Raw genomic sequence first — 16,276 nt, 5'->3', positions numbered from 1 at the left:
AATAAATAAAGAAAAGAAAAACCTTTGTTTTAAAAAATATATTGAGGAGCTAAATATTCCCCGATAGTTTTTGAGTTAGAAAGGAAAGTTTTTAACAAGTTTATCCACTCTGGATTTGATTTATGGTTCTGCTAACAAAAGCATCTGGTGTGACACTAATTTTAGCAGGAAGAATTTCTACTTTCAGGGGATTAATAGGCTTCATTTTAAATTTCATGACTTGGGGATGTCAGAATTGTGTATGTGAGGGTTTGTGTGTGTGGAAATAGTTACAAATAACAAAATATGGAGAGAGATCTAGTTTATAGCTCTTACTGGTTGATCACAGAACAGCCATAAAAAGGAATGAAATTGGGTCATTCATAGAGACATGGATGGACCTAGAGTCTGTCATACCTAGTGAAGTAAGTCAGAAAGAGAAAAACAGATATCGTATATTAATGTATATATGTGGAATCTAGAAAAATGGTACAGATGAACCTATTGGCAGGGCAGGAATAGAGATGCAGACTTCTTAGAGAACGGACCTGTGGACATGGTGGGGGGAAGGGGGGTGGGATGAATTGGGAGATTGGGATGGACATAAATACACTACCATGTGTAAAATAGATAGCTAGTGGGAACCTGCTATATAGCACAGGGAGCTCAGCTTGGTGCTCTGTGGTGACCTAGACGGGTGGGATGGAGGGGGTGTGGGAGGTCCAAGAGGGAGGGGATATATGTACACGTATAGCTGATTCACTTCGTTGTACAGCAGAAGCTAACACACCATTGTAAAGCAACTATACCCCAATTAAAAAAAAAAAAAGCATGGGTATATTAAGAGAGAGAAACTGGGAGAAACAGAAGGAAATAGAAAGGAAAGGAGACAAGAAGAGTATGACTTCCAAGGAAGAGATGAATACACACAGCAGAATTGCTTTAATGGAGGATTGCCAACAGGAGCAGAGAGCTGAGCTACTGGACAGTCCAAAAGTAATGTGGACTTGTTTATTCCTCTTACCATACAATTTTTTCTTTGCTTTGATTTTTAAACTTAATGTGAATTCCAGAAAACTGCCTTATTCAATGTCTACCCATTAAATATACTATCTCCACAATTTCAGGTCTGGTGAATGACCTTCCATTTCTCTACATACATATCACTCTCCATCTAGGAGGATTTTCATTCAATACAGTGTTGAAGTAGGTACCCTGTTAGGTATTAGGCACTCTTGTTGTTAAAATAAGGTAATAACTAAGAAAGAAATAGTTAACATTGTTATAGCACCTCTCAGATGTCAGGGATGTTCTGAGCACTTTCATATATTAACTTATTTAAACTCAGAGACACCCTCTTATCACCCACATTGTGCTAATGACTTAACTGGGACTCAGAAAGGTTAAGTTACTTGTCCAATATATTCCAGCTAGGAGGTGGTAGACCCAGGACCAGAGCTGAAGAGTCAGCTCCAGAGTCCATGCTGTTGATTATAATGTGAAACCTCAAAAATTATAATCAGGTGAGAAGGGTACAATTTATACATGTAAAAAGCTTAATAATAGGTAATTCATACTTAAGAAAAAATATCAGTGTGGTACTCAAAGAGCCTGGGCTTTGGAGATACACACACCTGGGCTCTCCTTCCAGGTAGCTCTGTGGACCTCAACTCAGTACATTAAAGTCACCTGGAAAGGTTTTTAAAATCCTCATGCCCAGGTCGTACCCTAGACTGATTACCTCAGAACCACTGGATATGGAACTCAGGTATCAGTCTTTTTTTTAATGTTTTTCAAGTGATTCCAATATGCAGTCAAGGTTGAGAACCACTGTTTACCTTGGACAAATTACTTAATCTTTTCATGATTACATTTACTTCTCTTTAAGAAAAATAGGTAGCGCATCGGCCACAGTGCCTTTATACTAGAAATTGATGAATATACTTTACCGTCCCCACCCAACTTCACCCTAAGCCACGGCAGATCAGAATAAAGACAGCACCATGGGGGTCAGAGCTGTCTGGCAGGTTCCGTGGAGCAGATAAGATGTGAAGAGGGATTTGTGAATAGATAAGATTCAGAGAGGTGGAATGGATGGTTTTACGTGGAGACAGACCTGACAGGAGTGAGACTGAAGAAGTGATTGCTCTCCACGACAGACCGTATATACTGGAGAGAAAAAGAAGGTCTGCTCGGTGAAAGGTGTTTCCAAGTTTGTAGATGGAGAGAATAGCAGTAATACTTAAAGATACAACACTGAACATTTGGGAGCGGTGCTGAGGTTTGAATGGCAAAATGAAGACTGTTCTCAAAAGTGTTTGTTTCTCCACCCGATTCTCTTTTATAATTCTTCTGCGGTTTTCATTCAGAATATATCTTGCTTTCTAATTCTAATTTTGCCCTGGCATACAGGGTTTGTAACCAGTAATCCACAAATTTCACATCTTTGTTTGGTTCCTAATACTATTTGATTTAGACATGGCCTTTACGTTTATCCTTCGTCGATGAATTCCTCAAGAAAACCTCCTTCTGAAATAGTCTTTTTTTTTTCATAGACATTTTGTGGGTTGTGGATACAAGTTGGAAGGGGCCTGGGATCTCCTCTTTTCCATCTTCTTATTTTATAGTGAGGATAACTGAGGCCCAAGATGTTAAATGACAGAAGTGGGATCATGCCAACAACAGGGCTGGACCAAAATCGAGGTCTCAGAGTCTCCAATGTGCTGATCCTTTTATCACGTTAGTTTAGGTCAGCACATAATCATCAGTTGAAAATGCAATATGGCTCAGCAGTCTCTCTGGTAGCACTTATAGAAGAAAACCACAAACAGGTTGTCGCAATAAATGTATTTTTATAAGCTGGATTTATTCAGTGGGTTCATGTCCTCAGAGACTATGTTTTTTTAATAAGACGGTGGTATGTTGGGGACATAAATGTGTTTCTGAAAATGAGATATTATTTAATAATACTTTGAAGGGCTCAGTTTTCCTCAGATCCTTGAGTATCTAACAGCGGGTGTATCCCCTCCCCAAATACTGTCTCCTCACCCGACTCCCAAACTCATTGACAGCTAGTTTTGCACAAACCAAGATCTTTGGCCATTTGCTGCTAAGGCTGAAGAAACAAGTGACCAGTCGCATGCACAAAGATACAAATATGTATTAGTTTGTGGGCATAAGATCACATGCACATAAAGAAAGATTCCTGATTGGGTCTCTGAAGACTTAGCTCCAATGGCTCATACTACTATATATTTATAGTTATAACTCTTTGCATTTTTGTATCACTTGATAATGCCTTTTTAATTGTGAGTTAGTAATACTACTTGAAATAGACATCGGTATAACATCTGCAGAACTGGGTTTTCTTGAGATTTTAAATGATTCCAGCTCAACAAAAATTGTCAAGAAGAAGGACATAAATTCTGTGTTATACATTTAAACAATGAATGAATCAAAGCTGTGATTTCTGAAACAAGTTATGACATATGTCTTAGGGAATAACATTCTGAGGAATGAAATTGCCTTTTGGGAGAAGTTATTTAATTTATCATTATAGCTTTATATTTAATGCAAGTTAAATTTCAGCCATTTAAGTGAATTGGATTGGGTGATATAATGGAGAAAAGAAGTTCGACTTTGTGATTTAGGGCCATGGTGAGATCTAAAATCATATAAATGACAGCACTAATTCCTGACTCTATAATGCTATAAAATAAGGCAGTTTTTACTTAAGAAGAAAAAATACATTTATATTTTCAATATTAGAAATACTAAAGTGTAAGTTGTTATATTTTCTTCCAAAAAAAGATACGATAGGGCTTCCCTGGTGGCACAGTGGTTGAGAGTCCGCCTGTCGATGCAGGGGACGCGGGTTTGTGCCCCGGTCCGGGAAGATCCCACATGCCGCGAAGCGGCTGGGCCCGTGGGCCATGACCGCTGAGCCTGTGCGTCCGGAGCCTGTGCTCCGCAACGGGAGAGGCAACAGCAGTGAGAGGCCCGCGTACCGCAAAAAAAAAAAGATACGATAAAAGCTTTTGTTTACATATTATAAAATGCAATCTAAATTATTTTCTTTAAATGTAATTCTCACTCAATGATCATATAAATTGCTTCTTTCTGCAAATTAGAAGAATTATTTTTTCTTTACTGAGCAAAAGATTTTATTCTTAGGTTGTGTCTTATAGTTAAACTATTTTCAAAAGGCTAGAATTCAACTTAGTAAAAAGAAGTCACTCAAAATTATATTAGCTAGTGTTATTGAAAAAACATTTTTCAAGGAGAAAAAATGGATTCAGTTCTGCCAAATAACTGTAATGTGCTGTGAAAATAAGATTTTGGAGCCATTCTATGGCCTTATAAGCTAAAGCAAGAGTCCTAAAATAAACGTCCTCCCAATGTCATCTAATGTGACAACTTCTTTCTATAGAAGGGAGTCCTACCATCAAGGAAGGAAATCATCTCTGACAGCAAAAAAAAAAAAGAAGTGCATTCTTGCAAAGTGCTGTCTCTGATCTCACTCATTTGCCTTGAATCTTTAGGTCTCTAGGACCTCAAGGATGGAGCTGTTGTCTCTAGCTGATCGTGCCCTGCTGCTAAGAGTCTTCTGTGAAAGAGAGGAGGGCTTGGATCGTGGTTTTACTTCAGCCACTATTTTAAAATCATATCTCAGACACTGAAAGATGAATAAGGTACAATCTTTGCTCTGGACACACTTGTGATCTACGTGCAGCCATCAGTACAAACTTATTGCTGATGCACCTTTGACATATTAATACACGTACCCTGTACTACACGTACACCTACTCCTATATGTATATATTACATATATACATATCATCATAAAACATAAAATAAGCATAATTAAATAAAAATAAATGTACATATATCTTCATCTTTACTGGCTTCTTCCCTGTGGATTGCTCTGTGCTACTCACTCCCCTTGCATGGCTGCAGTATTCCACTTTGAAGACTACTGATTAGAGGAAGAGAGAGAAACATGTAAATTAGATACTTGGAATACAATGAGGTGAGTGCTATTTGTAGACATATGTCCAGGATATTCTGGGTGCATAGAAGAGAAGCAACTCTAGGGGTGGGGTAGTAAAGAAGGACTTCCTAGGGAGTAGTCTGGAGTCCTGCAGCTGACTATCAGCATGAAATGAGGTCAAGAGGCTAAGATGGGGCTTCCCTCATGGCGCAGTGGTTAAGAATCCACCTGCCCATGCAGGGGACATGGGTTCGATCCCTGGTCCGGGAAGATCCCACATGCCGTGGAGCAACAAAGTCTGTGCACCACAACTACTGAGCCTGCACTTTAGGGCCCCCGTGCCGCAACTACTGAGCCCATGTGCTGCAAGTACTGAAGCCTGCACGCCTAGAGCGTGTGCTCCGCAACAAAGAGTAGCCCCTGATCGTTGCAACTAGAGAAAGCCCATGCGTAGCAACGAAGACCCAATGCAGAGCAAAAAAGAAAGAAGAAAAAGAGGCTAGGACAAGTTGGGAGAGATCAGATTATTGTCAGGTTAAGGAATATGAACTTGACTGGGGTGTCAATATTGTGTTTTTTTTTTAAAGAGGCATAACTACTCAAGTTACCAGAAGGCCCCTGTGTTTTTTTTTGTTTGTTTGTTTTGTTTTTTTTAAATTTTATTTATTTTTGGGCTGCACTAGATCTTCATTGCTGCACCCGGCCTTTCTAGTTGTGGCGAGTGGGGGCTACTCTTAGTTGCAGTGCGCGGGCTTCTCACTGCAGTGACTTCTCTTGTTGCAGAGCATGGGCTCTAGGCACGCAGGCTTCAGTAGTTGCGGCACGTGGGCTCGGTAGTTGTGGCTTGCGGGCTTAGTTGCTCCACAGCACGTGGGATCTTCCTGGGCCAGGGATTGAACCCGTGTCCCCTGCATTGGCAGGCATATTCTTAACCACTGTGCCACCAGGGAAGTCCCAAGGCCCCTGTTTTATGGCAGCCTCTCTTGTAAGGACCAGGCATGGCTTCAGAACAGGGCCTGGCATAAGTTACTGCAAGTTTAATGGACAGAAGAAGCTGCCACTTCTTGAGGAATCTCAGTAATGTATCTTCAACTTTTTGTTGAAGAACTTTTGACTCGGTTCAGTAGGAGGAACAGAATTAAGTTGTTTTTATGATTCTCATAAATTGTCATCTGATAAAAAATACCTTGACACATTGGTGTCTCCTTTGTATATAAGAGTATATATCTCATTTAGCCAAGAATCATAAATCATACCACCCGACACACCATAATGGGTAAATTCCTCCCTATGCACTGACTGTAATTTATTATTTAGGACACATGTTCAAGAAATGCCCACGTTTGTTAACCGTGCATGCCAAATTGCAATTTGTCCCACCCATTTGTGAAACTCATTTCCTGTTCAAGCTGTGGTGTGAAGTTCATGGCAAGGGTAGAAAAGCTCCTGAGTGTTTTCTCAGACTTTTTAGTTGGAGGGAGACTTGGGGTCAGGAGGCCAGAGCAGTAACCAGGAATCGCAGAGAAGATGCTCTTTCCTCCTCTTACTGTCTTGGAGGCATTTTTAGTTCCAGCTTTGGCTTAACCCCACTAGCCTCCACTGAAAGAACAGTGCTGGGGAAGGAAAGAAACAGGGGAAGTAGACAGTGGCACCAAAGTGCCTCATTCCAGGTCTGCCCTAGGCGTAGGCAGGATTGAACACTGTAATTTGAATTTGACATCATGATTTTCCTGCCTCTATGCATGTTCAATGTATGGGAGATGTTAGTGACCATTCCCAAAGATTTTTTTTTTAACTAAAAGAAATGGTTTAAAACTGAACATGTATCCTTTCCAGTTCTTTGGGTTCACAAGGTCAACTTATTTTGTACCTACTCTGTGGAAAGTATAGTGTTAAGTGAATTGGTAGAGTGTGAACAACTCAGATGCCCTGCCCTCATGCAGCTGACAGCCCAGGAAGACTGACATCAAACAGTCAACTACACATTTAATCATTTAAATAACTGAGGAAATTGCCATGGAAGAAAAACACTGGGTGCTATGAAAATATGTAATAAGGAAAACAAGTCAGAGACTCAAGGAAGGCATTACGGTACAAGTGACTTTTTGGCTGAAATCTAAAGGTGAATATGCATTAACTAAGCAAAGAGCAGAGGATGAAAAGAAAAGCATTTGATTAATCAAAATATTTCACATATTAAAACAATGCATTTACATTAATTTTATGTGCTATAGTTCATATTAGTGAAAAAGTCATATTACCTTGATTTTTTGTACAAGAATAGTTTAATAAATAAACATCTACTACTTATCTATATTAAAGCATTTTTTAAAAAAAAGTAGAAATGATATCCAGTGTAATAGTCACCTTTTGTGTCCCCAGATGGACAGGTCTTTAGTCCCGGCTGTGAAATGGCTTCAATGTAGTCAGAAGAAATGGGCTGTAACCCGCAGGTTTCCTCTGGTTGAATCAGCAAACCACAATCCTGCATTACAATGATAAAAATTAGCTGTATAGTAATTAACCTGACCTGTAGTAATAAAATCTACAAAACAAGACTTTCTGTGCCAAATAACTTTTGGATAAAAGGGAGCAATTCTTGTTTACCCTTCTCTTGATATTTATTCATCCATGGTTGTTTTTGCTATTAATAGCTACTTCCATTAGGGGATTCATATTAATAAATTCTAATGATAAGTTAATCTTTATTTTGGCATTGATACTCATGTTACTGCTCTGCCAATTTTTAAAGAAATAAATGTCAGTTTTACTTTAAAAATATACCTGTGTGTTGTTGACTCATTAAAAATATAACATAGTATAATAGAGGACAATATATCAAGGGGAAAAGACTCAATGTGAGAAAAGAAATGGGAAATACTTGGGGAGAATGTTAATTTAACAGATGAATTTCATTTCAGCACACATTTATTGAGGATCTATGATATGCTAGAAATGGAATCAAATACATATATTTCATCTAAAGCACCTTCACATATTTATAAAAGTATGTAACAGCTCACTGCAATGAAATTCATTAGGGAGGCATGTTCTGTACTAAGCAATACCTTCCATAGTCTGCCATATGCATTGGAGAGCGGCAGTTCATTGGCTTTGAAATCTCTCCTCTGCTCTAGCAGGTTGTCCTGCTCTCATTTTCTCTTAGCTTATCCTACAAAGCTATTGGCATCTGTACCTGTCCTGTTTCCCTCTATCCCACCTCACCTGGTTCCACTGCTACTCTTTCACCAGGTTCTCTCAGCCTACCACAATTAAGGCCAGGTAAAAATGCTAAAATCACTCTGAGGAATGCTTTCTTCCTAATTTTGCAAGGAGAGCATCTTTTTGTGTCTTAGATCTCTTGAAACGGTAGCACAGTTATGTGTTACTGTCTGTCGGCATCATTTGTTTCCTTCATACTCTTCACCACTTGGTAATTGCATTGGTTATTTGTGCCTTTCCACTAGACTGAATACTCCATGAGAACGGATAATTATTTTTCTCCCACATACACCCAGTCCCTAGCGTACAGTAGATAATGATAAATATTTGTTGAATGTGTAAAATGTTACAGTTAGTTGTCCCCCTTTTTATATTATAAATTCTCAGTAATGGAGAGAAAATTGTTTTGACCTCTTGTTTGCTCTGTACCTCTGCCTCTAATGAGCAATTTCTGGTCAGCTTCCCTCAGACTTTCAAACATCCTAACCACCAACTCAGATTCCTAGATCTCATACCAACACGTCCGGATATTAAGGAAAAAAAGGAATGGAGGTAGTGTGCGACTTTTTGAAATCTTGACTTAGTATACATATTTTCATTTTTTAATTCATGACTGAAATTGAAGTTTAGGAAACTGATTAAAATTAGAATTGTGATTTGTATTAAAATGTTCATTATAATAAAGCAGTTAAAAATAACAAAGTTTATAATGATGTGAGAAGATTTAGTCTGAATAAACATCTATGAAGGATATATGTTAATGTATGTGTGATACCTATCCATCTATCTATCCATTTGTTTTAGGTGGAGACTAAACCTTTTTTGCCAGAAAAATGGCATTATGTATCTATCAGATCGAAAAAAAATGTTTTATATCAAATGTTAGGGAGGGTGGGGAGAAATAATTACCATTAAATACTGCTGATAAGGAGTACACATTAGTTCAGCTACTTTGGAAGGTAGTTTACAGTAAAATTAAAAATTCACAGACTCCATAGCCCCAAAGTTAGACTTTTCAAAGTCTACTCCAGAAAAACCCTCATGCAATGCATAAAGAACATGTATAAAGATAGATCTAAATGAACGAAGATGGAGAGATCTCCCAGGCATATAATTAAGAAAAAACTGAAGACCTTGTTTTGTTCCAGAATAATACATTCCACATGAAGCACATTGTGAACATGTGGCAAAGTCATCTAAATTTAGGTATTTCAGACTGAGGTGTTGCGTTCAATTTATTACCAACGCAAATAATGTTGAAACATTCCTAAAAGTCTGGATGTAGATAAACGTTTGTCTAGAGATGATTGTTTGTTTGGGGTCTCTGTGGTGTTTGTGTGTGTGTGTGTGTGTGTGTGTGTGTGTGTATGAGATTGTGCCCTAATACTCATCTGGAGGGCATTAGAAAGAGTGTAGATCCCAGATGCCAAAGCCCCAGTGGGTATCTTCGAAGCTGAACATATTATTGGCTGTATCAATCAGTTAGAAAGATGTATTGTTAGGTGTGCTGACGGCTTATCCTGTAGGGAACCAAACTCAATCTCTGATGAGTGGGTGTGGGCTATTTCAGATATGTTAGCCACAGGCAGCCTTTCTGAGGAATGACATCTGAACTGAAGGATGTGAAAAATTAGGGGGATGAGAATTTCAAGAAGAAGGAGTTGCATGTCAAAGGTCACAAGGTGGGAAAAAGGTTTCTCTGACATCTTAGGCAAAAAATATTATTAAAAAAACTATGTTGACAATCTATATTTTAATAATCAAATCACGACATTTTTTTCTTGAGATGCACCTCCAAGGTTATCTGCTACAAACTCCTACTCAGAGGAAGAATGATAATCCAGGATGTGGTCCTGAGCAATTCTGGATACAGCTTTCAAATGGAAAGGTATTGATTTAATACCTAGAACCTGCAAAGTGCCTTGCTAGAATGCAGGTACTTGACCTCAAGCAACATAATCTAGTTCATCATCAGAAGTTTCTTCTTAATCCTGAACTGAACTCCATCTTATTTGTTCTAATTATCCTCTTCGGTGCAGTTTAGAACAAATTTATTGTAATAATATAGAAGCATGTTCTGACCTGACTTCAAAGGTGCTGAAACAAATGACTGGCAATAGAGAATAATAATATTTTTAAACGTTCAATGTTTGCACTTGCTGAATACCCAAGATCCCACATATGAGCCTATTATAATAGAGTAAACATAATGCAGAACAAAGAAAAGCATAATGTAAGTGGGAAACAGGGTGACCGCTCCGGCTGCTTAGAATCTTGGCCTTGTCTTCGCGTTTGAATTGTGCCCCGGCGTGGTGCTATCTCTACCTCAGTGGAGGCTCCTACGGGGTATCTGTTCTTCCACAATCAGCAGGTCAGCCCTGTGATACTTGCACTCATGAATTTTAGTCCAGCTTTGCCATGAACTGGCTGTGTGCTATTGAGTAAGTCACTTGATCTAGTTTTCTCAATATAAAATGGTGAAGGGTAGAGAGAAGATACCACAGCAGATGATGTGAGGTGCCTACACAATATTCATTCTCCCTTCTTCCTTTCTAGTAGAAAGACCTTCATTTTGTTGGAGGGAGCAATGTGGTTAGCATTCAAAAAAATCAAACAAATAAAACTCTATTTCCCAGTCTCCTTTGTAGCTAAACATGGCCATGTGACACAATCCCAGCCAAAGAAATATAAGTGGAAATTGGCTACAGATCTCTGGAAAAATTTTGTTTCCCTGATGCCATGTTTTCTTTGTCACTCTGTTTCCGAGTTCTGCTAGGAATGTGGATGTGAGCCTGAAGGAGGTGCAGCCATGTTGTAATCATGAGGAAACCATGAGCAGAAGGATAGGAAGTAGGATGGCCATGATGCTGTGAAGCTGCCGCATGCTGACTTTGGGCTGCCCGCCTCTACACTTCTTGCATTGGAAGAAAAACAAACACTTACTTGGTCAAACCACTATGGAAATATAATATGCAGCCAAACTTCTCTCTTCCTCTAAGAGTTTGTGAAACCTATTGTTGGGCCACATGAAACTTTGAGAATCCCTTTAGATCTTAAAAGTGATAAACCCCACTAATAAAAAAAATTAAACAATTTTTGAAAGGGAAAAACTCATTAGCATATCTCATTCTTTCTTCACTGGTGTGATTAGTAATTTAGTCACATTCAGGCATATTCAAGAAAATGAATAATAGCTCTTCTGGCCTTACATGTCATCTCTTTGAGCCCCTGAGTCTAGGTACATGGAAAAGGTAGTATTTAGCAGAGAAGCTTAAAATTTACCCCAGAAATCTCCACATTTAGAGTGTATCCATTTGCTGGAGACTTCACAGATTCCTGAATGGACTGTCACAGCTTTCAACAGAGTGCAATGAGATAATTAATGGATTTTCTTGTTCAAACATGTGCAGAGTATATACGTTTAGTACATAATTTAAAAAATTTGCTTAACTTTTCATGAAATGCTGTAGTTACCAACAGAAGATATTAAGGTGCCCTTGGCTTCACCCTCTGCCCTACCCATGAATACATGACCACTGTTCTTGTTACCAATTCCTCTGGAAACCCATTTAGTTTTTTACAGATGTATTTGGCCACAAATGAATTAGTAGTATTTTTCATTTTTATGTGATTTTGCTATGTTTTTAGAGCAATATCAAATTGGACTATTTGATCTAGTGGGTAATTTTGAACATCACCTACTTTTTTAATTTTTAATTTTTTTAATTTTAAACATCACCTACTTTTTTGGTGCCACAGAATCATTCTTTTAAGATCAAACAGTTCTCCCTTTCTTCTACTAAATAATGAAAAATGTCCACATTCTAAATTTAAAAATATACATTTACTCCTAGTGGCACCCAGATTTTCCAGAGGGACCCATTTCTTTCCCCTGGGCTGCTGCTATTTCTAGTAAGTCAGTAGTGACTGCTCAGACTTGACAATAGTGGCACGGTTGCCTCCCTGCAGAAAGGCAGAGTCCTCTTCCAGATTAAGAATGTTCCTTTTCCCATAAGAGACAAAATTCTTGATGAGCTAATTTTTCTATCTTGTTTCAAAAGGATGAATAATTTTCTGTCTTCACATTGCCTCTAAATTTAACAACTGCTTTCCTTGTATTGTAGTCAGCCAGCCATAAAATAGTAGCTATTGTGTGATTCGCAGTATTAGACACAGAATGACCATTTACAGAATAAATATCTGAGGTATAGATTAGCGATGAATCATTACAGCATAATCCATCTGAAATCATCTTTTACATACCACAGTGATCCTAAAACTGAATGTTTTTCATGAAGAAAAGAATGCATATGCAGAAAACTATAAGACACTGATGGAAGAAATTAAAGACGATACAAACAGATGGAGAGATATACCATGTTCTTGGATTGGAAGAATCAACATTGTGAACATGAATATACTACCCAAAGCAATCTACAGATTCAAGGCAATCATTATCAAACTACCAATGGCATTTTTCACAGAACTAGAACAAAAAATTTTACAATTTGTATGGAAACACAAAAGACCCAGAATAAGCCAAAGCCTTCTTGAGAAAGAAAAACAGAGCTGGAGGAATCAGGCTCCCTCACTTCAGACTATACTACAAAGCTACAGTAACCAAGACAGTATGGTACTGACACAAAAACAGAAATATAGATCAATGGAACATGATAGAAAGCCCAGAGATAAACCCACGCACATATGGCCACCTTATTTTTTATAAAGGAGGCAAGAATATACACTGGAAAAAAGACAGCCCCTTCAATAAGTGGTGCTGGGAAAACTGGACAGCTACATGTAAAAGAATGAAATTAGAATACTCCCTAACACCTTACACAAAACTAAACTCAAAATGGATTAAAGACCTAAATGTAAGGCCAGACACTATAAAACTCTTAGAGGAAAACACAGGCAGAACACTCTATGACATAAATCACAGCAAGATCTTTTTTGACCCACCTCCTAGAGAAATGGAAATAAAAACAAAAATAAACAAATGGGACCTAACGAAACTTAAAAGCTTTTGCACAGCAAAGAAAACCATAAACAAGATGAAAAGACAACACTCAGAATAGGAGAAATATTTGCAGATGAAGCAACTGACAAAGGATTAATCTCCAAAACATACAAGGAGCTCATGCAGCTCCATATCAAAAAAACAAACAATCCAATCTAAAAATAGGCAGAAGACCTAAATAGACATTTCTCCAAAGAAGATATACAGATCGCTAACGAACACATGAAAGCATGCTCAGCACCACTAATCATTAGAGAAATGCAAATCAAAACTACAATGAGGCATGACCTCACACCAGTCAGAATGGCCATCATCAAAAAATCTACAAACAATAAATGCTGGAGAGGGTGTGGAGAAAAGGGAACCCTCTTGCACTGTTGGTGGGAATGTAAATTGATACAGCCACTATGGAGAACAGTATGGAGGTTCCTTAAAAAACTAAAAATAGAACTACCATATGACCCAGCAATCCCATTACTGGGCATATACCCTGAGAAAACCATAATTCAAAAAGAGACATGTACCACAATGTTCATTGCAGCACTATTTACAATAGCCAGGACATGGAAGAAACCTAAGTGCCCATTGACAGATGAATGGATAAAGAAGATGTGGCACATATATACAATGCAATATTACTCAGCCATAAAAAGAAATGAAATTGAGTTATTTGTAGTGAAGTGGGTGGACCTAGAGTCTGTCATACAGAGTGAAGTAAGTCAGAAAGAGAAAAACAAATACCGTATGCTAACACATATATATGGAATCTAAAAAAAAAAAAAAAAGATTCTGAAGAACCTAGGGGCAGGGCAGGAATAAAGACGCAGACGTAGAGAATGGACTTGAGGACAAGAGGGGGGGGAGCGTAAGCTGGGACAAAGTGAGAGAGTAGCATTGACATATATACACTACCAAATGTAAAATAGATAGCTAGTGGGAAGCAGCTGTATAGCACAGAAAGATCAGCTTGATGCTTTGTGACCACCTAGAAGGGTGGGATAGGGAGGGTGGGAGGGAGACACAAGAGGGAGGGGATATGGGGATGTATGTACACATATAGCTGATTCACTTTGTTATACTGCAGAAACTAACACAACATTGTTAAGCAATAATACTCCAATAAAGATGTTTAAAAAAAGAATGTAATGCATATAAATTCATATTCAAAGAGATTTATATGCTTTACAGAAGGCAATTTGGAGATATCTCACAAATATAATTATACTGCTAAGACTTAATCCTACAGACATACTTGGTAAAGTCTCCAAAAATTCATGTGCAAGGAAATTTACTAGAGCACTTCGTGTAATAGAAAACTTGACACTACTTAAGTGTCCATCAACAGGAAACTGGTTAAATAAGTTGTACATTACATAATGGAACATTCTGTAATTCTTAGAAGAGAAGGAGGCAGAGGGAAGATATATAGAGAGATATAAGGTATATTATTAAGAGCAATAAAGCAAGTTGCAGGACATTATATACACCTTGATCTTATTTAGTAAATAAAGTGCTAGATATTATACATGCTTGACTGTGCATAGATAACTTCTGGAATGGTGCACAGGAAACGCTGAATAGTGGCTTTCTTGGGAAATTAAGGATGGTACGCCAGAGATGGAGAAGCAAAAATGAACTTTTTCTGAAGATTTTTACCATTGGTATGAATCATACTTTTTTAAAAAAATACAAATTTAAGTAAAGAAAATAATATTTAAAATCGTAAAGTAAAAGAATAGAAAATCAGAAGAGGACTGATAGTTCCTTTGAAAGTATATTAGTTTCCTACAGCTGCTGTAACATAGTAGCACAAGCTAGGTGCTTTGAACAACAGAAATTTATTGTTTCACAGTTCCAGAGGCTGGAAGTCCAAATCAAGATACTGGCAGGTTTGGTTCCTTCTGAAGTCCATGAAGGGCTATGGGCCTGCAAAGTCATTTAATACTGTCCTGTGTTCACAGAGTTTACAGTTTATTAGAGGAAACATAACTACAAGGGAATTGAGTAAATATTCCAGGTAGAAGGAGGAGCATGAAGCAATCTAGAACTGAGTGAAAACATGGGCAATCAAGTTCCAAGTGGGCAGTGTTTGGAGACCATGATAGGAAGTAAGTAGAGATCAGTAAAGTTATTTTGGAATCATGATTCTAATCCTTGGCTCATTCTAATGACACAAAATTTAGGATTGTGGCAATGAACTAAGCTTCTTTAATTTTTTTCTGTTTAAAGATTCTTATCAGATCAATCTCTAAACTCTATTCCCTTCTATAAAACTTATAAAATTTTTTACTAAGCAGCTGCCCTTTTAAAGGACAGTACAACATTAAACATCTTTACTGAGGAGTAGGGGACATTTTGACTTTAGTTTTTTCTAATAAAATATTTGCAGTGAACTAAGTTTACCTATACAATTGCTTTATTTTGAATTTTAATGAAACTAAGTAGCTAGGCAAGTCATTCTGCACTTCGTGCAGAAGAGATCTCTAACAATATTGCTTTAAAAATTGATGTGTTTCAATGCTAGATGTTATCCTGTTTTAGTGAGAGTTTACAAATAAGTTTTCAATTTTAATTGTTTTTAAAAAACAATGGAACTTGGTGTTGGGGAGCAGAATTGTATATGCAGCTTGAGTTGCTATCTGTGTTTGGAGTTCATAGTCTTATTTAAAACACATTAGAATCCAAGTAGTAATGAACCACCATATAACACCATTGCATGTGTTTGTTTCCTCAAAAAAATTTCAACTGAAATGTGGCTGTACATTATACTACCGAAGAATTTTTAGTCCCCTATGAATTGAACTCAGGAACAAAGAAAATTGAAACAAATTCTAAGCAGATGAATTAGTTCTAGTCAAATAAATTTATTTGTCGTATAAATACGACATCAACATTTGGAATACTTCTTTATACTTCTCATGCATTCCAAATCCCTGAACTGATAATATGCAGTTTTCTCTTTTTTAATCTAGATGGTCTCCAAATTAACTAGGATGGGGCCAGTGTGATCCTGCTTGCTGGAGTCCGTTCTGAAAGGCACCCTGTATTCTCAATTTAGAAATACA

General features: G+C 37.7%; 1 protein-coding gene across 3 annotated transcripts in view; it reads right to left on the bottom strand.

Moving 5' to 3' along the window:
* The window catches only part of CPED1 (cadherin like and PC-esterase domain containing 1), a 300,032-nt gene that overhangs the window by 41,484 nt on the left and 242,272 nt on the right, over positions 1–16,276 (bottom strand). For all 3 annotated transcript variants that reach the window (XM_060020793.1, XM_060020794.1, XM_060020795.1), the window contains exon 16: positions 7,337–7,454. In XM_060020793.1, coding sequence (XP_059876776.1) covers positions 7,337–7,454 — 118 coding nt within the window. The remainder of the gene's footprint in view (positions 1–7,336; positions 7,455–16,276) is intronic.

The sequence above is a fragment of the Delphinus delphis genome, chromosome 9, assembly GCF_949987515.2.
Source record: "Delphinus delphis chromosome 9, mDelDel1.2, whole genome shotgun sequence".
NCBI classification, from domain to species: Eukaryota; Metazoa; Chordata; class Mammalia; order Artiodactyla; family Delphinidae; genus Delphinus; species Delphinus delphis.
The sequence above is the reverse complement of the archived record's forward strand: the minus strand, read 5'-3'. Positions and strand labels throughout refer to the sequence as shown.